At 36.7% G+C, this 26,017-nt stretch overlaps 1 protein-coding gene across 7 annotated transcripts in view; it reads right to left on the bottom strand.

Annotated features, from left to right (window-relative positions):
- The window catches only part of CTNNAL1 (catenin alpha like 1), a 97,362-nt gene that overhangs the window by 29,915 nt on the left and 41,430 nt on the right, over positions 1-26,017 (bottom strand). For all 7 annotated transcript variants that reach the window (XM_007498978.3, XM_056805894.1, XM_056805889.1 and 4 more), the window contains 6 exons: positions 22,218-22,307; positions 21,521-21,691; positions 10,413-10,613; positions 9,452-9,538; positions 1,409-1,567; positions 991-1,083 (listed from right to left, as the gene is read on the bottom strand). In XM_007498978.3, coding sequence (XP_007499040.2) covers positions 991-1,083; positions 1,409-1,567; positions 9,452-9,538; positions 10,413-10,613; positions 21,521-21,691; positions 22,218-22,307 — 801 coding nt within the window. The remainder of the gene's footprint in view (positions 1-990; positions 1,084-1,408; positions 1,568-9,451; positions 9,539-10,412; positions 10,614-21,520; positions 21,692-22,217; positions 22,308-26,017) is intronic.

Here is a 26,017-nt window from a genome sequence, read left to right as displayed (position 1 = left end):
TCTCTTCTTGTTCTATACAAGAAAGAATCCTTGGTGACCTCATTAACTTCCATGGCTTCAATTCTAACGCCACAATACATCATCCATTTAACATTCATCTTCTAGTCACATAATTACAACCATAGTTCAAACCCTAATTTTTTCTCACCTGGATAGTCTCCTAATTGGTCTTCCTGACTTCCAGTCTCTCCCCTTTCCAATCTGTCTACATAGCTGCCAAAATAATCTTCCTAAAGCACAGGTTTAACTACATGTCTCTTTTGCTCAAAAACTTTCAGTGATTTCTTATTATCTTTAGGATAAAATACAAATTTTCCAGCCTTACATCTAAGACCTTCCACAATCTGGTCTCAATCTACATTTTCAGCCTTATTTCATACTCCTTCCCTTCATGGACTCCATATTCTAGCCAGACTGGACTTCTCTGAACTTAACATTCCATCTCCTACCTCTGTCTTTATATAGGCTATTTCCATTGTTGGGAATGAACTTCTTCCTCATCTCTATCTTTCAGAATCTTTATCTTCCTTCAAGTATCAACTCAGTTCATGAGGCACCTTTTTTTTTTTTAATTTCTGCATCTTCTCCAGTGTTAGTATGTGCTCCCTTCTCAGATGAGCTTGTATTTACTTATCTGTGTATATGTTGGGTCCCTTTTGGGATAACAAGTTTTAGAAGGTAGGGGCTTTTTCTTAATATTCCCAGCATCTAGTCCAGTGCTTTGCAAACAGCAAGGACTTAACAAAAGTTTGTAGAACGGACTTACATATTTTCATTGTACTCAACTGTTAGAGTATCTTAAGGCTTAAACTGACTGGAATGCTTGAAGTAACCGAGGTAGACATGGCTAAGAACATGCTTAGGTCTGAATAATATCGCCTTGGAAATGCCATCAATCTTGAAATACAACTACTTAGAACAAAAATGGATAAAGAAAAGGTCATTTTTTGGATGGACTGTTTAAAAAATGAAAAGGTTTTGCAATCATACCTGTTGACCAGTAACCTGAAATGTCTCCTCTGCATGCATACAAGTAATTTCAAGGGGTTCTGTCCCTGATATATGTCTCAATAATCGACAACTCTAGAAAACAGCAACATTTTTATAGTTTAATTTACAAATATACATTCCAAATGGGGGTTAACATCTAGAACTGTGAGGATCTGGTTCAATTAAGTGTAAGTAAAAATAAATATCACTTATATAAGACTAAAAAAAAAACATTACAAAATAAATCCACGGCTATGTTCTAGACATTTGAGGTTGTTGGAATTTTTACAACAAAAATACAGAGATGCCATAGAAAAACACGATACTGAATTAAGAAAATGTTTTTACTATTTCCTGAGTACAAAATGGCAAAAGGTGATATTGACAAGTAATAAATTTTGTTAATACTGTAACTCACCTCAATAAGTTGTTCTTTCTGTTCAGATAGCTTACAGGTGTATTCTGCCAAAGCTTCTAAGTTTCCTTCTGCTCCAGTAATTTTTAATGCTTTCAAAACTGCATGATCTGTGTGGTGCTTTAGAAGATCTTTTGCAAGCAATGCTGCTGCACTGTGGAGCTTCATTTTTTGGAAAGATAGTGAGAGACAGACAGTAAGGCTCACTTATTAATAAGACCACTTATTAATATTTAAAAAACCAATTATATTAGTATTCCATTGAAACTTGAGGATCTGTGAAGAAGCTGTGGAAGAAAACTGGTAGAAAGTGGTATCTTGTGGTAAAACTAAATGTGTAACACTGTTGGCCCACCCAACTTCATATCATCTTCATTTTATTACCAATGAGCCCTTACATATTTCATATTCCAGCCAAAATACTGCCACAACTATCAAAGTCCATGAGATGTCCTGAAGGGTGCACTTGTTAAACACAGACAAGAATCCAATAAGGATGATGGCCAGAAGCCATCCAGGAGCCTTTTCACAACCTAAGGAGAGCTAATAGGAAAGGAGAGTTGACAAATTCTTTTGCTTCTCTTGGAAGAACTGATGATTGCCTCTAAGACCCAAAGGGGCATTTTACCAGTGATAGAGGAAGAATTTACTTCTATTTTTCTCAGTGTAAAGAATGAATCACAAGAGATGGTCCAATTGTGGAACAGGCAGGGATGCAGATGGAAGAGGGAAAGATATATTGGGAAATGACTATGTTATAAAAAATATAAGGCATCAATAAAACTTTCTTTAAAAGAAATTAATGAGAGATTTTGATTAAGACCCTGAGTTGAGATTTTTTAAGGGAATAGATCTATGATTTCATTGGTGTAGAGAACTCACAAGAAGATTTAAAGGTTTTGCCTCTACCAAAGCCAAGCTGCAACTGTCCTGCAAACTAAAGTCTTAGTTTCCCAAGGGACTAAATGATTTGTCTAATTCACAGAGCCATTATGGTATGAGAAAGACCTGACATCAATTCTTCTTGACTTATCAGCAAGTCTTTTATACACAATGCGATGATGTCTATTTATCTGGGAATAAACTTTAAAATTATGTTTTCATATTTTTAAAAAGTATGAACCACTATTTCTGGTGTCCAAAGATAGAGAGAAAAGGAGTTTGGTAAAGCCAAGTACCTGCTATCCCAGTACAAATCTAATTTGAGTCAAAAGTCTTAGTTACATACTATAGTAAATAAATGGAGAGCTTCAGGGATTTTAACATTTGGTAAAGTTGGCTGGGTCTCTAAACCTTACACAATCCAAAAGATTAAAGATAAATGACTAAACTCAAGCTTAAGGACTATAACAAAATATGATTTAGGCTTAGTGAGAAAGATAATTGATTATATCTTATTTTAAAATTGTGAAATCCATCTACTTTTTATGTATAGATATTATACATACATACACACATGGTATTTTAAAAAGAATTTTAAATATTTAATTTTATTAATTATTATCAATTATTATTATTAATTTAAATATTTAAAAGAATAATTATTATCCTTTGATTTAATAAACTGTTAAATGTCAGACACATAAATGAATGAAAAATCACATTAAATTCTATCTCAATTATCTAAGTTTTTGGAAAACTGAGTCATTTGGATTGTGATTGTAGCTCAGATATTTCTGTCCACTGGAGGCGGCTTGCCTGAGATGTAAGCAGAATACCACATTAGCAGTAAACAATCAACCTCATACTTATTAACTGGCACACCCAAACCTATATACTGATGGCAAATTTCACAGCAAGTTATTTGCCTTTTCAAGCCTCAGCACTCTGTTCTTTACTTTTCTTTAATAGTTAAAATCTTTAGTGACAATGGAATTATTTTTTAAAATAGACTTCCACGACTACAGAATCAAATATAATACTTCCTATCTTCCAGAGCAGGGAGATATTTTTTAATATTGAAAATGATAGAAGCAGAATTTTGAAAACAATGTTCACAACTCTGCAAGCAGGAATTAAAGCACAGTGTATTAAAAATTGTGACACTGCATATACATTTTAAAATCTAGAGTTGTGGTGCTCCCCCTTGTCAAACTCCCCCAACCCCATTTCTTGCAAAAAACAAAACAAAACAAAACACAAAACAGTAGCATCTCTAAATAAGCTTGCTGTTTTACTATTCAGGTTTTGGCAAATGGCAAGAATGTAGCTTTGTTTCTACAACTAAGATCATAAAATTTTAGAGCTTGGAAAGGATGTGAATGTTCATCTAGTCTATTCAACTCATTTTTAAGATTAGGAAACTGAAGCTCAAGGAGATTAATTGATTTGCTAAGGACGTACAGCTAGCTAGTGGTAGAGCTGGCAATTAGAACAGAAGTCTTATGATTCCCAAGATAATGCTTTTTTTTATTATACCATGCTGGTTCCATTAGGACCTCATTTTTTAAACTTAGTTATACGGCCCAGGTTAAACTGAGATAAATGTTACTTACCATAAATTTTAGAACTGGATGGAGCCTTAAAGGGCATCTCATACAACCCTTTCATTTTAAAGATGAGAAAACTGAGACCTCTAAATATTTCCTGATTTGCCCAAGGTCATGAATGTGGTAGATTCCCAAAGTATCATTATGAACCCCTTTCCTCTTACACTTTCTACTCTTCTCGACTGCCTCTCCTATGCTGTGCTGCAGATTTTTTTCCAGGAAAGTAAATGTAATTTGTATCCTTTGAGATTGCTTGGAAACTAATAACAATCCCTTTCAACCACACTGTGAGTTAGATGATATTTATTTAATACATTTAGGCATTTCCTGACTTTCCCCAACAAATTTCAAGACAAATCTAAATGATTTATTTTAAATATAGTATATATCATTCTATCCATTTTGAATTTTAGAAAATGTGAATTATTTATACTTTAATACAAAATCTTAAAGGCAGAAGGATCCTGAAAGGTCATCATTCAAGCATTTATTTATTAAAGGCCAACCATGTGTCAAGTATGGGGTGAGGCACTGGAGATATAAATATAAGTCACTTAGTTCAAACTATACCTGAACAATATTTCCCCTCTATAACATTTCCAATAAGGGATTACCTAGTTTCCATTTAATAATAAATTAATATAATGCTTTAAAGTTTACACATCTTTTTATATACATATCTCATTTCATACTCACAACTTCATGAAGTATTACTATGGTAATTATTATCCCAATTTTACAGATAAAGAAATTGAGGCTCAAAGAAGTTAAGCAATTTTCCAAGGATCATGTAGTATAAAGATTAGAGGTAAGATTCAAACCAAGCTCTTCCTGATTCCATATAGAGCATTCTATATGTTCTGCCATATTTTCTCTAATAAAAGATTTCCAGTGAGGAGGAATCCACTAAACTCCAAAGAAGCTAATTGCTACGAAGCTTCTCCTTATCTTGTTTAAATCTGTTACCCTACAATTTCTGTTGTTCCTGATTCTGCTTTATGAGATCAAGTAGAACAAGTGTAACCCCTTTTCCAAGGGACAGCCTTAACTCTTCTCTTCTCCAGATTAAATATTCCCATTATGACCTGATCTTGAGATCTTCCTTCACCCTTCTGGTTGCCCTGATCTGGATATACTCCACCTTGTTGATGTCCTTCATAAAATGTGATGGCTGCAATTGAATGCTCCAGCTGCACTCTGATTAGAGAAAAGGACAGCAGGACTCTCATCTCCCTGGATACTATGTCTTTCTTAATACAGCCCAAGACTGCATTAGTTTTTTTGATGATCATCATATTGTCAACTCATACAGAGTTCACTAGCCCCCCTCACATCTTTTTCACATGAACCACTAATTTTACGAGAACTTTCCCTATATTGTACTTGTGAAGCTATTTTTAAAAATTCAAGTATAAGATTTTTACATCTTATTTTACATCTATTCTTATTAAATTTTATCTCAATAGATACTGTCCAATAGCTACTGTGAGCTACAGAGGGGTTTTAAATCTGGAGTCCATCATGGATAGATGTCAGGGGGGTTCTGTGAACTTGAAACTTTTAATATTTTGATAATTTTTTCTTTTTTGAAATTAAATGAATTTTTATTACATTTTAAGTTCTGAGATATCTCTCTCCCACCTTCCCTACTCCACAATAGTGAAGGCACTATTTAACAAAGTTATATACATAACTCTGTGTGTGTGTGTGTGTGTGTGTGTGTGTGTGTATAAAACCATATTATGCATACTTCTATTTATCAGTTATTTCTCTGGAAGTGGATATTTACAGTTATACTTCAAACAATATTCCTATTGCTGTATACAACATTCTCTTGGTTCTGCTCATTTCACTCTTCATTATTTCATTCAAGTCTTTTTATGGTTTTTTTTTAAACCCTTACCTTCCATCTTGGAGTCAATACTGTGTATTGTCTCCAAGGCAGAAGAGTGGTAAGGGCTAGGCAATGAGGGTCAAGTGACTTGCCCAGGGTCACACAGCTGGGAAGTGTCTGAGAACAGATTTGAACCTAGGACCTCCCGCTTCTAGGCTTGGTTCTCAATCCACTGAGCTACCCAGCTGTCCCCTTTTCATGTTTTTCTAAAACCAATCTGCTCATCATTTCTTACAGCACAAACATATGCCACGACTTGTTTAACCATTACCCAATTGATGGGTTTACCACAATTCCCAATTCTTAATCATCACAAAGAGAGCTACTATAATTATTCTAAACATATAGGGTTTTTCTTTTGTTTTTCCCTGATCACTTTGGGAAACAAATCTGGTATTGTTGGGTCAAAGGTATACAAAGTTTTATAACTTTTTGGGCATCATTCCAGATTGCTCTTCAGAATGGTTGGATCAGCTCACAGTTCCACTAACAGTATTTTTCCATATCCGTTCAACATTTGTTATTTTTCCTTTCTATCATTTTAGCCAATGTGTTAGGTGTGAGATGATATCTGAGTTGTTTTAATTTGCATTTCCCTAATCAACAATGATTTAGAGCATTTTTTCATATTTGATTTTTTTCATCAAAAAACTGCCTGTTCAAATCTTTTGTCCACTTATCAATTAGGGAAAATAACAGTTTTTCAATAAAATCATTTAAAAAATAATACATTTTTGAATTTTGGTTTGTGTAGGCTTCAGTCTTTTCCTTTTCTTTAAATTTAAATTAAGACATTTGCCCTTCACCAGGCCTATCTATGACACCTCTCTCATTCTCCATGACTTAAAAAATCATTGATAGTGGCTCAGAAATCATTTGACCCTTCTTTTGGTATCCTGGGATGCAGTTCAGCTGAACTAGGTATCTTAAATTCATCGGAGTCCAATTCTCATCTGTAAAATGGGAAGAATAAAGGTACCTATCCCAAAGGAAATTGTGAGAATCAAATGAGATAATATAAGTTAGACGTTTGGTTTCTGTAGTCTTTAAAAACAATAATCTTTGGACTGGGAGTTGAAACCCACAGCAAGAAGTAACAGTAGTTGACTTTGATATATATAGTACACTAAGGTTTACAAATAATTTTATACAAATCATTATTTCATCAATCCTTACAACAACCTATTAAGAAAGTGCTATGTTGTTCTAATTTAACAGCTAATGTAAATGAGGATTTATAAAGTAGATTCTTGTTCAGATATGAGTTGGTCTAGAGGTGTAAGACTCGCCAGAGCAAAATTCCAGAATGAAGGATCAGTTTAAATTGAATTGGGAAATGCTTAAAAAAAAAACAACAAATGAAAATACAATACAATATAGATAATGTTAATTTGTGATTTTCTAAGGCAAATGAATGCTTCGGAGATCCTTTTCTATTTGAGTTTAACAACATAAGCTTAGATGACCTCAGAGTTATTTTTTGTACTCCCTCCCCCCTCCCCCTCCTTGAGTTTCCTTTCTTTCTTGCCCTAATGGATAAGATAGAATTCAGGATCCCACTGGATCTAGATGTTCTTCCCTCTCAGATTTGATTTCACTGAGAGTAAGGTTTAAGTAATACCACTTCACGCTCTCTTCCTCTCCTTCTCATATGAGAGTTCTTCCCCTCCCCTTCCCATATGTATCTTTATATGGGAAAGATTATTCTATTGATTCCCCCCCTATTTCTTGAAGTTAATCTTAGTATTATCGCGGTTCCCCCCTCCCTTTTCCTTTCTTTGCCCCAACTTTCCCCAAATCTTCTTAATGCCCCAATCTTTCCCTATGCATGTTTCTTCTAACTACTCTTATGATGATACAATTTATGAGAGTTACACAAAACATTTTCCCCACATATTAATATATTTAATTTGATGTAAATGTCGTCCTTATAGAAGAGAGTTTGACTTAAAGAAAAAGATAAGATTTATCTACTTTTCCCTTTCTTTCATATTTACTTTTTCATGTTTCTCTTGCTTTCTGTGCTTGGATATCGAACTTTCCACAGAGCTCTGGTCTTTTCTTAGCAAATGCTTGGAAATCTTCCATTTTGTTGAATGCCCATACTTTCCCCTGGAAGTATATAGTGTGTTAGCCGCTAAGTCGTGTGTGATCCTTATGGGAGCCCCCTTATATCTGAAGCTCTTCTTCTTGGCTCCTTGTAGGATTTTCTCCTTTACTTGGAAGCTCTTGAATTTGGCAATTACATTCCTAGGGGTTGTCTTTTGGGGATTTAGTATAGAAGGTGTTCTATGAATCCTTTCTATTTCTATTTTGCCCCCTTGCTCCAGAATGTGAGGGCAATTTTCTTTTATAATCTCCTGTAGAATAATATCCAGTTTGTTGTTTACCTCTGGTTTTTCTGGGAGACCGATAATTCGGAGATTTTCTCATCTCCCTCTGTTTTCCAGGTCCGTGACCTTCTCAGTGAGATATTTTATGTTTTCTTCTAATTCATTAATTTTTTGGGTTTGCTTTATTGATTCTTGCTGTTTTATCATCTCACTTTCTTCGAGGTGCTTAATTCTGGTCATTAGGGACTGGTTTTGCTTTTCAGCCTTGTCTGCCCTTCTATTGGATGCTTCGAGTTCTTTTTCCAATTGAGCATTCTTATCTGTCAGACAGCTGATCTCTTTCTCCCATTTTTCTTTCCAGGTTTCCATCTTTTGGATAAGTTCCAGTTTGAGATCTTCCAGAGCTTGTTGATAGTTTCCATTTTGGGAGGCGTGTTCTGAATTTTTTTAGATTTCCTCTTCATTCTCCTCTTTTCCTTGGGTACTTCCACCATAAAAGTTTTCAATAGTCACTTTTTTCCCCTTTCTTCCTGGAGGCTTGATTTTGGGCCATGTGAGCCATCCCTTTGGTGGTTTTATTCCCCTTTCCTTTTTGGTCTGGGATCTGGGTTATATGGGTGGTTTTTCTGTGAATTTAGGTTGCTTCAGACTAGTTCTTCCCAGCCTCCAAGGTTTCTTAGAGCGCTGGGTCCCTGATCACAGCCACACTGCCCAGGTGTTCAGCTCCACCCAGATAATCAGCGCGTGGTCCACCCCGGTGTTCAGCGCAGCCCGCCCCAAGTACAGCTCCGCTGGATTCTCCAGTGAAACCGCCCTGAGACGTTTTTTCCTGGCAGTCCCCAGATCCCAAGGACCCTGGAGTGCCCCCCCCCAGACAGAGACGTTCCCCACTCACTCGCTGTCCCGGTGAGCACTCAGGTAGCTCACTCTGGTTTAGTGGGGGAGGTGGGGTGGGGGAAGGGTGGCTCAGTTCACTTTTCTGTGCAAGCTTTTCCTTCTTATTTTAGTGTGGAAATGTTCAAGCCCCACGTACCTTTGCCTCTGTGGGGTACTGGGGAGTCCTTCTGTTCCTCCAAAAGTGATTTTATGCTCCTTTGATGTAGTCTATTTCGTTCGGTGCCGGGGAGAGGAAGCGTGTGGCGTCTAGATTGCAGCCATGATTACCCGGAAGTCCCCTCAGAGTTATTTTTTAACTGAAATTCTATGGTTTTATTATTTTTTTGTTAAAACTACCTAAAAAAACCCCTTAAGTTTGTAGTACATACTAGTATTTAGCTTATAACTACATAAATGAAGAATTAAAAGAGATTAAATTTCAAATGATACTTACCTCTCTTTTAAATTCATTTGTGCTCTGGATTATTTTTAATATAGCTAGTTCCAGATCTTCCATGATATTCTTTGTTTTCTTGCTTTGCTAAAATGAAGAAATATATTTCATATTCTCATTATCCCTCCAATCTAATAATAATATTGATTCTATGAAATATACATTTTTGGTTGAAATTCCTAATGTTGGAATCTAGTGTTTTATACTATGAATGTATAAATCCAACTTTATCTTCCCTCTTATAATAGTTTTTCCACCTGACTGCCCTATTTTATTAATGTCATCACCATCCATAATTACTCCAGTCACAAAGGCTCAAAATTTCAAAGTAATCTGACGGTTTTCTACTTCATGATTCTCCAGATTTATTCATTTACCAAATCCTGCCAGTTTTATCTACCACTCTAATTTAGGTTGTCTTCTTTTACCTGCACCATTGTAATACTCTTCTGACTGATATCCCTGTCTGTTGTCTCTCCTAAATGTAGGAATCCATCCAATCTACTGGTATTATATTAATCTTCTCAAAGCACACCTCTGCTATTATTATCTTGCTTAAAATTCTTCATTATTGATATTTTATCTATTAACTTACTTAAACACTAACATTCAGTAGAAAGAGCACTGACTTGGGAGTCAGGATACTTGAGTTCAAGCAACAGCTTCAAACAAGAACAGGGTGTTGGAAAAGTCTTAGTGCAACTGTACGGTTTTAAAGGAAAAGGAAATAGTTCTTCCTAAAAACCTGCCATGGCTTCATCAAATATAAGTGATGCCAAATTAGCCTATTTATCCAGGCCACTAAATTTATATCCTCACTCCTGAAGATATAAACTCTCTGGTCTCAAATGGGGTTCAAACTTGCAATCCTGGTAATGAAGTTTAATTTCTACATGACATAATACTTTAGGGGAAAAAAAACTAAAACTGTTATTTAGATTTTAATACAAAAGGTTCTTACTGCTTGCATCCATACTGAAATCAGGTGCTGCAATTCAATTTTCATTTGGTTCGATAGCTCCAAAATGTGTTCTCTGTGCTCATGGCTGGTGTAGGCAGAATCAGTAAAATCCTCTGTATGTTCCAAGATAAGTTTCAACATTGTTGAAAGATTTTCCTTAGACTGAAAATAAAGATTCTCTCGAAGAGCTTCAATGTTCATCTGAAAAGTAAAATTTATATTTCTATAAATCTTATGTAAATTTATATTTACTGAAAATATCAAATAATACTGACTAGTCCATTTTAAGTTTTTGCTATGTAACCTCAACTACCACTGCTACATCACTGCTACACAGAAAACCTTTTATTAGCTATCAACTTTTTTGATCCTTTTATTTCTTTTTTTCAATTAAGTTTATTTCTTTTTTAAATTAATTTAGAATATTTTTCCATGGTTCCATGATTCATGTTCTTTCCCTCCTCTCCTCCCACCCCCTCCCATAGACAACAAGCAAATCCACTGGGTTATAAATGTGTCACTGATTCAGACCTATTTCTGTATTATTAATATTTGCACTAGGGTGATAGTTTAGAGTCTACATCCCTAATCATATACTCATCGAACCATGAGTTATCACATTTGTCAAATAGTATTATAAACTTTTTTTCCTAAAAGCAATTCTGCCTTCTCCCAAACACTGAACAGATGAACTCATCTCTTACTTGAACTTCCCTAGTCTCTATCTTCACTCCTATGAATTCTTTATATGTACAGTATTTTATTTTTCCTCCTTTTAGTCTCAAAGGGGAAAATGATGCTTTCTTTTCCTAATCAAAGCTAACACATCTACCCTTCATGTCATCTTAAGGACATCCATTATGCTCTCTGGTACCTTGCTTCATCAGTCATCCTATGGCAGTGTGGCACAAAGGGTATTGGACTTTTGAGTCAAGAAGATCCTTGTTTCTAATCTCACCTCAGACACTTGCTATCTGTGTGACCCTCACCTATAATTTAATCTCTCTGTGCTTTGGTATCATCTCACTCTGTCTTTTAATTAATTCCTCATAGTACTGGAAGAAAAATCTTCTCTATGAACAGATCTGGCCATACATCTCCTCTGTTCAATAATCCCATTGGCTTCTAATTGTCTGCTAAGTACAGCATATTCTCCATTGTCTGATGATCAAAGAACCACCGGAGAATGGTACTTAACTACTTCTCTAGCTTTATTTTGTTATTCCCCTGCATGAATAGTAGTCTCTAAAATGTTCCCCATAGGAACCTATGCTTGCAATGTCCATCTTCCCTCTCATTGCTTGTTTTTGTTTTTAAACCCTTAATTTTCATCTTGGAATCAATCCTATGTATTGGTTCCAAGGCAGAAGAGTGGTAAGAGCTAGGCAATGGGGGTTAAATGATATGCCCAGGGACACACATCTAGAAAGTCTCATTACTTTTTGAATCCTCACTCAAGTCTCATAACTCAAATTAGTATTACCTCCATCATGAGGCTGCCCTGATACCGTCAAGTCAACTCTTCCCTTTTGCCTCTTCCCATCTCACATAACTCTTTATCTTGCACATTTCTAATACATGGTTGCATAGTTTTATATTATCAAAGTCAATGTATCATCTTCTTCCTTAATAAACTTTAAAAACTTCATGAGGGCAATCCAAACCTTTTGTTATCCTCCCAACTTGAAAGAATGCTCTATACCATTAGATGTCCTTAATAAGTGTTGGGTGAATTTATTGAAATAACCCAGATATTTATTATGTGAAAGACATTGTGGAAGGGGATAGAGATATGGCCTTAGAATTAGAAAGAATTGAATTTAAGTGCTAATTCTGATAAGTCTTGGCTCTACGATCCTGAACCAGTAATTGAACCTTTGACTCAGTGGTCCAGGCATCTCTTCAAGACTATAAGTTTCAGAAAAGACGATAACTTGCATTGATTAGAAGAAAACAAAGTCACAGCTCCAATTTTTATCCCTATTTATTGTGCTATTTGTTCATCATGCATAGTGGGAGAAAGATAAAGTCTTTGTTTTCAAAGAGCTTACAAATCTAGTAGGGTCAATAAGAATAAACCAAAATAAGTCTAACTTTAGTGGTAGGTAGCACATTTTAGTGGAAAGAACATGGAACTTAGACTATGTAGGTTTGAATCTCACTTCTATTTACTAGCTGTGAGGCATTGGACAAATATTTTAACTTTTTTGAACTTCAGTTTTTCTATCCACAAAACAGTAATAATAATATTTAAATGACCTCCACATAGGTTATTTCATGGGTCTGATGAGATAATATATGTAAATTATTTTATCACTTAAGTTTTATGTAAACATAAGCTATAATAATAATAATACGAAACTATTATCCTGTTTTACTTCAATGAATGCAATTAGGACCAACTGTTATAAGGTTTCTGAGGAAGAGTTTGGCTTAACACAAGGAAGAACTTCCTAAAGATTAGAGTTGTCAGGGGGCAGCTGGGTGCCTCAGTGGATTGAGAGCTGGGCCTAGAGACGGGAGGTCCTGGGTTCCAATCTGACCTCTGATACTTCCTAGCTGTGTGACTCTGGGCAAGTCATGCAACCCCCATTGCCTAGCCCTCTCTGCTCTCTGCCTTGGAATCAATATATAGTATTGATTCTAAAGTGGAAGGTAAGGGCTTAAAAAAAAAAGATACAAATCTAGCAAAGGTGGCCCATCGGTGAGGTTGGAATCTTGGTTTAGCAGTGTCATAAAGGAAAAGGGTATGACAATGTCAACGCTGGAGAATTTCAAGTCACTCTTGTGGTCAACACTCTTCCAGTAAAATCCAAGAGAAGGGCAGCTAGGTGGCGCAACGGATAGAGTGCAGGGCCTGAAGTCAGGAAGATTCATCTTCCCGAGTTCAAAACTGACCCAAACACTTGCTAGCTGTGTGACCCTGGTCAATGAGTCACTTAACCCTGTTTGTCTCAGTTTTCTCATGGAGCTAGAGAAGGAAATAGCAAGCTACTCTAGTATCTTTGCCAAGAAAATTCCAAATGGGGTCACAGAGTCATTTATAACTGAAACGACTAAACAACAAAAGTCCAAGGGAGTATTTCCTGATCTGGATCTAACCCTGGTTATTGAGAAGTCTACAAATGCCTACTATACATATACACGTATTTATATTCTTTATGATGAAAAGTGGTAATTAGGTTTTAATTGGACATTACTTGAGAAAAAAACAAATTCTCTTGAGTGCACGCTCACCAAACAATTAATTGATATTGTTTGCTGTTGAGATATTTACATTTTTACTTTATTTTTTAAGTGAAAAAAATGATAGTTCAATTTGCACTCAAGAGTTCATCAGTTCTCTCTGGAAGAAGATAACATTTTTTATTGAGTCCTTTGGAATTGTCTTGGATGATTTTATTGATAAGAGAAGCCAAATCTTTCACAGTTGATCCTTAATACAATATTGCTGTTATGGTGTACAGTGATCTCCTGGTTCTGCTCACTTTCCTCTGCATCAATTCATATAGATCTTCCCAGGTTTTTATGAAACCTTCCCCATCATCACTTCTTATAGCACAAAAGAATTCCATCACAATCATATATCTCAACTATATAAATTGAGATCCCCTCAATGCTCAATTCTTTGCCACTACAAAAAGAGATGTCCCCTAGGTCCATTTCCTATTGATTTGATCTTTTTGGGATACAGAACTAGTAGTGGTATTGTTGAGTCAAAAGGCATGCATCATTTTATAGCCTTTGGGGAATGGTTCCATTATTATTGTTGTTTAGACAAAATTCTTTATTTTACACATTCTTTAGCAGTCTTTCCAAATCACAACCAGAATCCGAGAGCCTCCACTGATTGGTATCACCACAGCCTCCAGGCCTTGCATTCTGACTCCAGCAGGTTAAGCATGTCCCTCTCCCACAAGCGGCCCTTCATGCTGCAATTGATGGACTAGCTCATGTTGTTCATGAACTCCATGTGCATCTGGGTACTGCCCAGAACCTTGGTGACCCAGGCCAACATGATGGGCTGCATACAGTCGGTGTTCATGATGGTGACAACCGAAAAAGGGAGAGAGGTGAGAGTTGCCCCTGCCAAGTAGAACAAGCATTAGCCTTGGCATAGCAGGTGGAACCAGGGGCTTGTGAGGTGGGGTGAGACCTGGGGCAGGTGTGGGGAGAAGTGGGGCAGTGTCTAAGGATGGGATTAGTATCCCTGGGTTCCCCTCATCCTTTATGGCCAGGCCAATTCTCGCTGTTTCAAAGAATGAAAACATTGATCTCTCTCTCCAAAATCCATCCTAGGAAAGAGATGAGAGAAAGGGAAGTAAAGCCAGCATCACTGAGGGCCAGGGTTGGGTTGTACCAGCTGGGGAAGGGAATAAATAAGTGAGGGAGGGATGAAGGTTATGGGGCCCAGAAGGCATTGCTGGCAACACCAGGGTTAGAGAAAACACCATCATAGTTCCATGTTCTCCATTTGGACAGCGAAAATGTGGTTTTCAAGACTGTGAATTGCCAAAACTGTAAAAATAATTTTAGTGTCTTGATTTAAATAAAAAATAAGTGGCTTCCATGGGAAAAATTCCCAAATATGAAATACCCAAGTCAGCTAGGTTTTATGGAGATTTTAATTAATACGAATGAAGGAATTAAGGGAAGGGAGAGAGACAGAGTAAGAGGAAATAATAGCCTTAAGAGAGACTAGTCAGTCTTTTATCCACTCACCACAAGATTTTGTCCCAAGCAAAAATCCAATTCTTCAGAGAGACCCTCCAATTCAGCTTCCAAAGCTGAACACCCTCCAGAAGCCTCAAGCTCCTTCCTTTTAAAGAAAATTTTCTCTTGTGTTACCTCCCCTAAATTTTCATGTCTACCAATCACAGTAGACACTTTTTCTAGGTCTGCCCATTCTTAGTTTTCACCGCTCTTTAGTTCTCACCTTCTCTGGGTAGATTATATCTTCTGAGTACTTCACATCTCTTTGCTAAACTTGCCCTTTGTAAGTTGCTTGACCTTTTAGTAATTTGACCTTCATAGGTACTTGGCACCCTTTTGTATTAGATCTAAAAATAGACCTAGCTTAAGGGCTTTTGCCTCACTATAAATATGGGTTGGGGACTTTTTCTCATCGTACCATCAGGAGTTTACAACTTTATCTTCCCCTAAAGTATGCCTAAGTATGGGTGGAGTATTGCTAGAGTTCCCACCTACATTCCTGACCAAGTACCTTCATTGTTTAAAATGGGGAATAGCCTTAACCAAATGTTCCAAGGTAGAGTCTGAGAAATTTTTAAGATTCACACCAGAATGGTTGGATCAGTTCACAACTCCACTAACAGTGTACTGGTGTCCTTATTTTTCGATAGCCCCTCTAGAATTTTTAATTTTCCTTTTTAGTCATCATCAGCCAATCTGATAGGTATGAGGCAGTACTTCAGAGTTGTTTTGATCTTCATTTTCTTATTCAATAATGATTTAGGGTATTTTTTCATATGATTATACATAGATAGCTTTGATTTCTTCTTCAATTCATACCCTTTGACAATTTATGGCTATTATTTTTAAGGGTATATTTCTGTTATTTTTATTAAAAAGGGAAAAAAACTATTCAGAAATCTTTTGACAAAGAGGCAATAAAGATTTGGCACTCAGAAAAGATGCTGGGGTAGAAAATCACAAATGTTTGAATCCAACGCTGTCACTCCCCAAACTCACAGCAGTCAGGAAAGGGGATTATTTGAGGGCACTGGGGAAATACATGCATGCAAATCTGACAAACTGTACAACTTGGAAACCCTATAAACATTATTAAAATCTAAAACTGTTTTTGCCATTTTATGAAGGCTTTTTTTTTTATCAAAAGGCCTGCTTTAGTGACATGCTAATTCCACCAGAAAATAAACACCTACAATCCCTCTACCCATTAGTAACATGATTAAATTGACCAGCCAACTCACTTTTTACCACCACCCCCTTCCAATTTATGTGTGCTTCATTTAATGTGTGCTTGTTAAAATTACAGCCACCACCAGGGGGTTCCTGCTGCCTTGTTTTTGCACAGGAAAGAGGGTGGTGAACAAACAACTACAAGCTGAAAAGATGGCCAGACACCAAAGCTGGCTTTTTTTTTTTGCCTCAATTCCTTTTCTAGCACTCCCTGCTTCTCATTATCCCTTCCCTCCTACCTCAGCCTTTCCTTGGCTTAAGGGTCAGTCTTTAATCCTGTTCTATATAACCCCCTCCCCAGCATACAAACACCCATACAGTTTTTTGTTTTTAAATTTAAATGTAAAAATACTATTCTGCTTTGGGTGAAAGGCAGATGGATGAGTGACTAGAAGGTTCTTTTTTTCTCTTTTCTTAAGGTTGATCAATCCCCATTGGTTCACACAGCTACCAACTATCTTTTGGCCAAGGGTTTCCCCCTCCAAGATCAAGGAAAATATAAAGATGTATGGCTCTTAGTTTTATAAATTTTACTTTGTTCCTTATATTAGGGAAATGAAGCCTTTATCAGAGAATCTGATATAAAGTTTTTAGATATTACTTCATTTTCTATGGCACTTTTTAGTGAAATGTAGTTTCCCTGATTATATCTTCCAGTTAGGTCTACTTTTGCTTTGTCTTTGTCTGAAATTATGATTGTTACCCTTATTCACATTCATAGTTATGACTACTGCATATTTCCCTACACTCCAGTTTCTTCTCTTTAGCTTTCTCTCTTACTTTTTATACTATTCCTCCTCCAAAGTCAGTTTTGCTTCTGACTACTGCCTCCTTAATCTGTTCTTCTTTTTACCATTTCCCCTTTCCCTTAGCCCTGTTCTCTCTTCCCTGTGGAGTAAAACAGACTTCCATATTCAATTGAATATGGTATTTTTCTTTGAGTCAACTCCAATGAGAGGTTAAAGCATTGCCTGCCACTCCCACCCCATTTTCCCCTCCAATGAAAAAGCTCTTGAGTGCCTCATTTATATGATAATTTCCCCACTTCTCTCAATGCATCCTTCTTTCTTACCCCTTCACTTTTTTTAAGATCATCCCAACATAATTGACTCATACCTATGTAGACTCCTTCTAACTGCACTAATAATGATAAAGGTCTTGAGAATTATATTCCCACACAGAAACAAAAACAGTTTAACCTTATTAAGTCCCTTATTATTTCTCTTTCATGTTCACTTTTTAATGCTTCTCTTGAAAGTCAAAATTTCTCTCTGTTTTTTTTCATCAGGAATACTTAGACACCCTCTATTTCATTAATTATCCATTTCCCCCATCCCTATATGCTCCACCCTTCCCCAAGCCAAAGGATTATACTCAGTTTTGATGGTAAGTTATTCTTAGTTGTAATTATGGTTCCTTTCCTTTTAAGAATTATCATGGGGGCAGCTGGGTAGCTCAGTGGATTGAGAGCTAGCCCTAGAGACGGGAAGTCCTAGGTTCAAATCTGGCCTCAGACACTTCCCAGCTGTGTGACCCTGGGCAAGTCACTTGACCCCCATTGCCTAGCCCTTACCACTCTTCTGCCTTGGAGCCAATACACAGTATTGACTCCAAGATGGAAGGTAAGGGTTTAAAAAAAAAAAAGAATTATCATATTCCAAACCCTCTGCTCCTTTAATGTGGAAGATGCTAAATCTTATCTAATCATTACTATGATTCCATGATATCTGAATGATTCCTTTCTGGTTGTTTGCAATATTTTCTCCTTGTCCTGGGAACTCTAGAATTCAACTTAAAATATTCCTGGGATTTTTCATTTTATGGTCTTTTTCAGGAGGTGATTGATATTCTTCTATTTCTATTTTATCCTGCAGATCCAAGATATTAGAGAAATTTTCCTTGATAATTTCTTGAAATATGATGCCTAGGTCATTTTTTCTTTACTGTGGCTTTCAGGTAGTCTAATAATTTTTAAATTATCTCTCCTTGATTTATTTCCCATGAAAGTTGATTTTTTTGATGAAATAGTTCACATTTTCTTCTATTTTTCCATCTTTTGATTTTGTTTTATTATTTCTTCTTGTCTCACAGAGTCATTAGCTTCCACTGGCCCAATTCTAAATTTTAAGAAATTATTTTTTCAGTCAGCTTTTGTTCCTCTTTTTCCCATATAACCAATTCTGATTTTTAAAAGTTCTTTTCTTTAGTGATTTTTTGTGCATCTTTTACCATTAGAATAATTCTCATTTTTAAAATATTATTTTCTCCAGTATTTTTTGTGTCTCTTTTACCAAGCTCTTAATTATATTTTCCTAATTGTCTTTCATCACTCTCATTTCTTTTCCTAATTTTGCCTTTGCCACTTATCTTTTTCTGACTTTCAGGAATTTTTATTGGGCTTGAGTTCAATTTGCATTTTTCTTTGAGGCTTTGTTTGGAGCTATTTTTGTGGTGTTGTTATCTTCTGAATTTGTGTCTTGATTGTCACTGCCACCACAGTAGTATTTTTTTTATCATCTAGTTCTTTTTTTGTTGTTTGACCATTTTTTCAACCTATTACTTGACATTAAAGAATTAATTTCCTTAAAAGATCTACCTAATAGGAAGGATGTGCCATAAGACAACTAGTTTCTGTTATCTTGTACATATTTTTTATTAAGTGAAAAAACTGGTATTTATTCATTAATCTATTGAATAATAATTTATTAAGTATTGTATCAAGGTCTATCCAATGCTAAACTGTAAGTAATTAATGACTCAAATATATAGCATTATTAAAAGGATATCCTTACTTAAAGAGATAGGTCTTACTACACTAATGTAAATGGAAAGAAAAAAGAAAGAAACCGAGTGCTACAAAATTAGAATGACCAAGAAGCTTGGGCCTGAAGAATAGAAGAAAAAATTCTTTGCAGAGTTGGGGGAAGGGAAGGGTATAGATATGGAATATTGCATTCACAGTCAGAAGGTATATGCTGCTTAGTGCTTTTTGCCCCTGCTCTCCCTACCTTCATTATAATAATGAATGGATGGCTCTGTATGGAGGTAGAGTAAGAGAAGGGGAGAATATATTTGGAAATGAAGGTGGTATAAAATGGACTGTTTCAGGATGAAGATTAAGATTGATAAAAATACTCTGAAACTTTCCAATACAACCAGGTTTCTATCCCTCCTATTGAATTCTAGGATACCTAGAATCCATCTATAATGGATACCTTCCATCTATAATGGCTAAAATATATGTACTGATAGATAAACTCTATGGATTGTCCTTTCAATTGCATATTATGGTTTAAATCAATGTTTCCTAGGGAAAACAGACTTTAAGAATATTGTTAGCTCTTGTTGAGATTGCAAAGAATGGGAGTGTCCACAAATTGGGAAATGGCTGAAGAAGATATGGTACATAAATGTGAGCGAATACTATTATGTTATAAGAACTAATGAAGGGGGGAAAAAAGATCATTTTCCTTGGAAGAAAGAGAAAACAAAAGAAATAATGAAGGGGATGATTTTTTTTTTAAACCCTTACCTTCCATCTTGGAGTCAATACTGTGTATTGACTCCAAGGCAGAAGAGTGGTAAGGGCTAGGCAATGGGGGTCAAGTGACTTGCCCAGGGTCACATAGCTGGAAAGTGTCTGAGGCCAGATTTGAACCTAGGATGTCCCGTCTCTAGGGCTGGTTCTCAATCCACTGAGCTACCCAGCTGCCCCCTGAAGGGGATGATTTTAAAGAAACCTGGAAATACTTGTATGAACTAAACCAGAGTAAAGTAAACAGAACCAAGAGAAGAATTTATATGACAATAATATAGTGAAGACAAAGAACACTGACAAAATAAATATCTCTAATTAGTATGATTCCAGAGGTCTAATAATGAAACATGCTATGTACCTCCTGCTAGAGAGGTGAAATACTCACAAGTAAAGAATGAGACATATATATGCATACATTTTGGAGGTGACTAACACAGAAATTTGTTTGGCTTGATTATATATGTTTGTAACAGAGGTTTTTATTTTTCTTTAATTATTAATGTGGGGGAATAGGAGGGAAGGAAGGCAAATTTTTGCTGATTGAAAAAATAAAATCCATTATAATTTACAAAATAAAATGAAAGGTCCTGTCACTATGGAAAAGTTTGAGAATCATCGATTCTCAATTAGCAATTTATCATCTACTTGGATTTTCTAACACTGTTAAGTTAAACTGTGGAGTGATTATGTAATTCATGCAGGAGACCCTTCAATGTAAGTATAATGAGGGTGTAACATCTTTTATAGAGACATATGAACAGAAAAGAAGGTGGTCTTATCATGTAGCAAGAGAAGAAGAATAACCAAAGACAGGTTTTGTGCTTCGCTGGTATTGATGCAAAGCCAAGAACTCATGGTGGACAAGAATCACCTATACTGGATTTGATCTACCCTGGGGAGCATAGCTTTCACATGAGTGAGATCACAGATTTATGGAAATGCATGCATAGAGCTCATACAAGCTGTTTCTTGGATAAAGGGTGGAGAGGCTTTCTGGGACAGTCCTCCAATATCTCTCCAATCCCTTCCTCTGCAGAGTTACCCATGTAATATTCCTAGAGCACAGGGCCTACCACGTCACTCTCTTGCTCAAAATGTTCTTCTTCTATAGTAACATTCTACAAAATGTTGATTTTCTACAGTAAATCAATTTTTCAAAAAAGTCAATTTAGTATGTCTTAATCACCACTAGCTAGGCTGAACCAACTGTGTGTTTAAGCTAACAGCATCAATGTATAAAACAGTGTGCCAGAGCAGGAGCTGGCCTTCCACTGGGGATTCTATGGATCATGCTCACTATCGCAGCCCAATTAAAAAATACGTCTTTGCCTAATGTAAAAGTTCTAACTATGGGTACATAATGGGGATAATGATGTCAAACAGAGAATGACTTTAACAGCTGTCATATACATACATATACTGCATCAGAGAATTAGAAAGTGGACAACTTTTTCATCAAAGAAAGAAATCCAAAAGTTACTTAGAACTCATAAAAGTGAGAATGTAGTCAAATAAAAATATAGATGTTTCCTATCTTTGTGAAGCTTCTATCCCAAAACACGAACCACAGATACTGATAGGAAGAGAAAATGGAAATGGAAAAACTATATTTCCTTCTTATGCTTACCTTAAATTCTTTTATGCCATTATATATACTGACAGATGATATTTCATTCTCTCCATTTGGTCTGCAGTCTGTTACGATTTCAATTACTTGCTCCAAAGCCAGTTTCATTCGGTGAAATACTCCTCCTTTATTTTTACGAGCTGATTCACAATTAGGATGCCTAAGACATGTCTTTAAAAAATGAACTTTCTTTTAGGTGAATGCTCATATAATATGGATAGAAACATATGAATTTTGTAATTAATGTTAGTAAAGCTGGTTTTCTAGTAAAATCTCCCAGTAGTGATAAGAGGAATTAAAGGACATGATACCAGAACACCAATGTAAGCAGCTCATTTATTAGCATTTAGGAGTTGCTCATATATATATATAAAGAATAAGCATGTGTGGCAGAGAGAGCTAAGGGTTAGGAGTTTTGAATTCAAGTCTTTTCACAGATACTTACTGAAAATTACCAGTTTCCTTATGTGTAAAATGGTGATGATAATTGCATAATATAACCCAAAGAATTGTTATAGGGAATCAGAATTTAACTATGTTTTTCATGTATCACACTTCTTATAATGAAGTTCACCTCTTTGAATGAAGTTTTTAAAATTTAAGATTTTTTAAGAGACATAAAAAGGAAAAATTATGTTAACTATCAGCATTTAAGTTCTCAATTCAGAAGTATTAAAACCACTAATTTTCATCTTACCTTTGAAGCTGTGAGAAGCATCATAGTACACTTCTCAAGAACTGCCCGAGCTGCTGCCATTTCTGCCTTTTTCTTTTCATCCTTCAAATCCTAAAATGGAATGAAAAAGAAATTACTAACATTTTTGAATAACAACCAAAGCAAATTCCATATCTAAAAAACTTCATTTAATTAAAAAAAAGGATTTAAGGATGTTGTAAACAAAAGAAATATAATTTTTAAAAATGCTTACCTTCCACCTTAGAATCAATTCTGTGTATTGGTTACAAGGCAGAAGAGTGGTAGTGGTTAGGCCAGTGATGATAAGTCTTTTAGAAGGGTGGGTGATATGAGAAATGTCCTTCGGTAAGAGGGAATGGAGCAGCCTGGCCCTGTGTTCCTCTGGTTTTCTAATAATGAACTGATGTGCTCAAAGAGAGGGCTTTGAGTGCCCCCTCTGGCATGCGAGCCATAGGTTTACTACCATGGGGAGAGGCAATGGGGATTAAGTAACTTTCCCAGGGACTGATAGTAAGGAAGTGCCTGAGGCTATATTTTAACCTAGGACCTCTTATCTCTAGACCTGGCTCTCAATCCATTGAGCAACCTAGTTGTGCCCCACCCCTACTGAAATATAAGTTTTTGAAAATTATCAACAGGTTGTGTTCCAAAACCTTTATTTTTAAGTTAGTTGACTGAAATCTGAATGTATTACTCAATAGAAGCAATGCTACAAACATTATTTGGCCAATGCCCCAGGGTTTATTTAATGACAACACTTCTTAAAAGAATTTGAACTAGTATGAACAACCTCAGGCCTGGAGAACTGATAAGATATACTTTTCTCTTCTGAGCAGAAAGGTAAACCTTAGGAATGAAGACTCTGATCAATACTGCCAGACATCAATGTTTTTGTTTATCTTATAAGAAAAGGTTCAGTGGGGAGGGATGCTTTAAGAGGAAATAATGGTGGTATATATAAACAAAAAGCAACACTGCTGACATACTGAATTTGCTATTCACTGTAATCATCTGGGCTTTTTCACAAACTTGTTGCTTAGCCATTTGTGAAGCTGATTTTTTTTTTTACCCTTCTCTCTTACAGAAGGTAAATTTCCTGCCTCTGGATCCTTCCAATATCCCAACTGCCACCTTTCCCTTTGAGACTTAATTCACTCCTAAGCCATGGTCTTGAACTAGTTCTCCCTTTTGGGGAATGGTATGATTCTCCCCAAACCTTCAGTCTCCTTTGATATCAGCAAGCAGGCAGACCTGATCTAAATGGTAACACTTTATTCTTGAGAACACACAGGGCAGGGAGAGTGAGAGTGTTGGGTGAGGAAAGTGGGAGTCAGGAATCCCTACAGATTAGCAACTGACCTCCCCCCCACAAATCCTGAGGGGTTCAGGCTGTCTGCCTGACCCTCCTTTTGTTCAGTTGTTGGGTTTGTTCTTCCTCCTAAGCTAATCTGGCTATGAGTTGAAGTTCAGGACAATTTTGGGGAAGAGAGATCTTCTCAGTGGACGATTTCCTATAAAGTCCCAGTCTACTTTTGTCTTTAGCTTGAACCAGAGAGATTTAGGGATTCACTGGAAGGTAGTCAGTATCCAGAGGGATTCTCTGTCTCAAGAGATCCTCCTCTCAGACCGTCTACTCCAGGAGAGAGCTGACCAGAAGTAAGCTGGCAATTTTTTGAATTCTCCCATCTCATCTGTTCCTTCCTGGAATCTTGAGTCTTCCTTGCCCTTCCCGCACTGGAGCTGTTTCTTTGCATTGCTGGATCTGATTTTTCTCTCCTTTTGTAACTTCTCTATTACACTTCAAAGTTAAAATTTTATATTTATTCCAATACATTTCTTCACATTCATTCCATTTATGTATCAAAAAAGATAACCACTAACAAGAAGAACTCAACCCCCTAACCTGGATTGCCAGAAGACATAGATTTTAAAGAAGGCAGGACAGAAATGGAGTGATATCATATCTTGGTATGGTGGATAGTTAACTGGCTCTGGAACCAGGAAGATCTGGGTTCAGGTCCATCCTCTGACATACACTAGCTATGTGAAACCCAGGTAACACTATGGTGCACAGAAACTACTGCCCAGCATGGATAGAAAGTTTCCTCATCCCTGTACCACAGGTACCTTCCTTCTCCTTGGTCTTAACCCAGAGAGGTTAACATGACAGTGAATAAAGAGCTGGCCTCAGAGTTGAAATGATTTGGTCAAATCCTACTTGTGACAAAAGCTAGCCCTGTGACCTTGGCTCAGAGAACTCTCTCAGGCTCTAAATTATAGAGAAGGAGCTGATCTGCAGTGGCAGGGGGAGTGTCCCCATGAGGAATCCTTTATGCCAATGAAATCCAGTCCAAAACTCAAATCCCACCTTATTAGCTTATTCAAAGGGACCCACGATTCTAGTTTGTCTGGATATTTCTGCCTTCTGATCCCATTAATCATCCATTGTGATATCTATTCCTCAAAGCTCCATATCCTTTGCAAATTTAGCAGCCATGCCATCAGTGCTCTCAACTAAGTAGTCACTGGTAAAAAATGAAGAGTCCAGGGGCCAGAGCTATTCCGGCTCTCTGCTTCCAAGTTGATATCCAACACAATCAACCCCTCCCCCCATACCCCCAGCCCTTATATTCTGTCTTAGAATCAATACTGTATAAGGGCTAGGCAATGGGAGTTAAGTGACTTGCCCAGGGTCACACAGCTAGGACGTGTCTGAGGCCATATTTGAAACCAGGATCTCCATCTCTAGGCCTGACTCTCAATCCACTGAACCTTCCAGCTGCCCAAACATGACCAACTTTTGAGTCCAATTAGTCAACTAGTTCCAAATGAATCAATCCCATCAACAAGCAATTATTAAACACATAATTCTAAAAGACTCTTACCTTCCATCTTAGAAGTCAGATATGCCAGATACTGAGTTGAGCACTGAGAATGCAAAGAAATGGCAGAAATTCGCTGCTCTCAAAGACTTTATACTTTAATTAGGGAGATAATAGGCATACACACATATATGTATATATACAAGGCATGTATACATATATGTATGTATACAAGATATGTAGAATAGATACAAGGTAACCTTAAAGGGGAAGGTATTTACAATAAAGGGATGGGAAGGGGCAAATTGGGAAAGGGCTTTATGTAAAAAGTGGTATTTTAGTTGAGTACTGAAAGAAGCCAGAAAATCTAAGAAACAGAGGTAAAGAGGAACAATGTTCTAGGTCTGGAGAAACATTCAGAAGATGGAGCATAATTTGTGAAGAATAGCAAATGGGTCAGTATGGCCAGACTATAAAATGTGTAGGAGGGAACAATATGTCAGAAGTGTGATAAAGTAGGAAGGGACCACTTGGACCGCAGCCCTCCCTCAAACCTCCAGGGATATAGTATCCTATAGCCCAAAGCTCTGGGTACCTTCCCAATTGGCTCCCCTGCTTCTAGTATGGCTCTACATTCATTGTCCATAGGAGAAATCCCTGTGAAGGAGCATGCTGTCTCAACTACCACCACGGCCAACTGCTACCTTCAGGCTGGAAAGCCCATGAGCCCAAGGTCAGCAGCACCCCTTGGGCTAAAGGCTCAGCATCTAGTCTACCTTCTGCAATCATGGTTCTGGGTAGCAACCCTTGGGAAGACAAGGCCTGGCAAATTCCTCTGCAGGTGCAAGAGCATCCATCTCCTCCATAGCCATTAGCAATAGCAACTGAAGAACCAGAAAACAGTTCTCACCACCAAAGTCTTTGGCATCTTCAAATGTTTCAGTCCATGTGGATTTATCAATGGAAATGACACTAAAG

This window comes from Monodelphis domestica, chromosome 7 (genome assembly GCF_027887165.1).
Source record: "Monodelphis domestica isolate mMonDom1 chromosome 7, mMonDom1.pri, whole genome shotgun sequence".
NCBI lineage: Eukaryota > Metazoa > Chordata > Mammalia > Didelphimorphia > Didelphidae > Monodelphis > Monodelphis domestica.
This window is presented reverse-complemented; position numbering and strand designations above follow the sequence as displayed.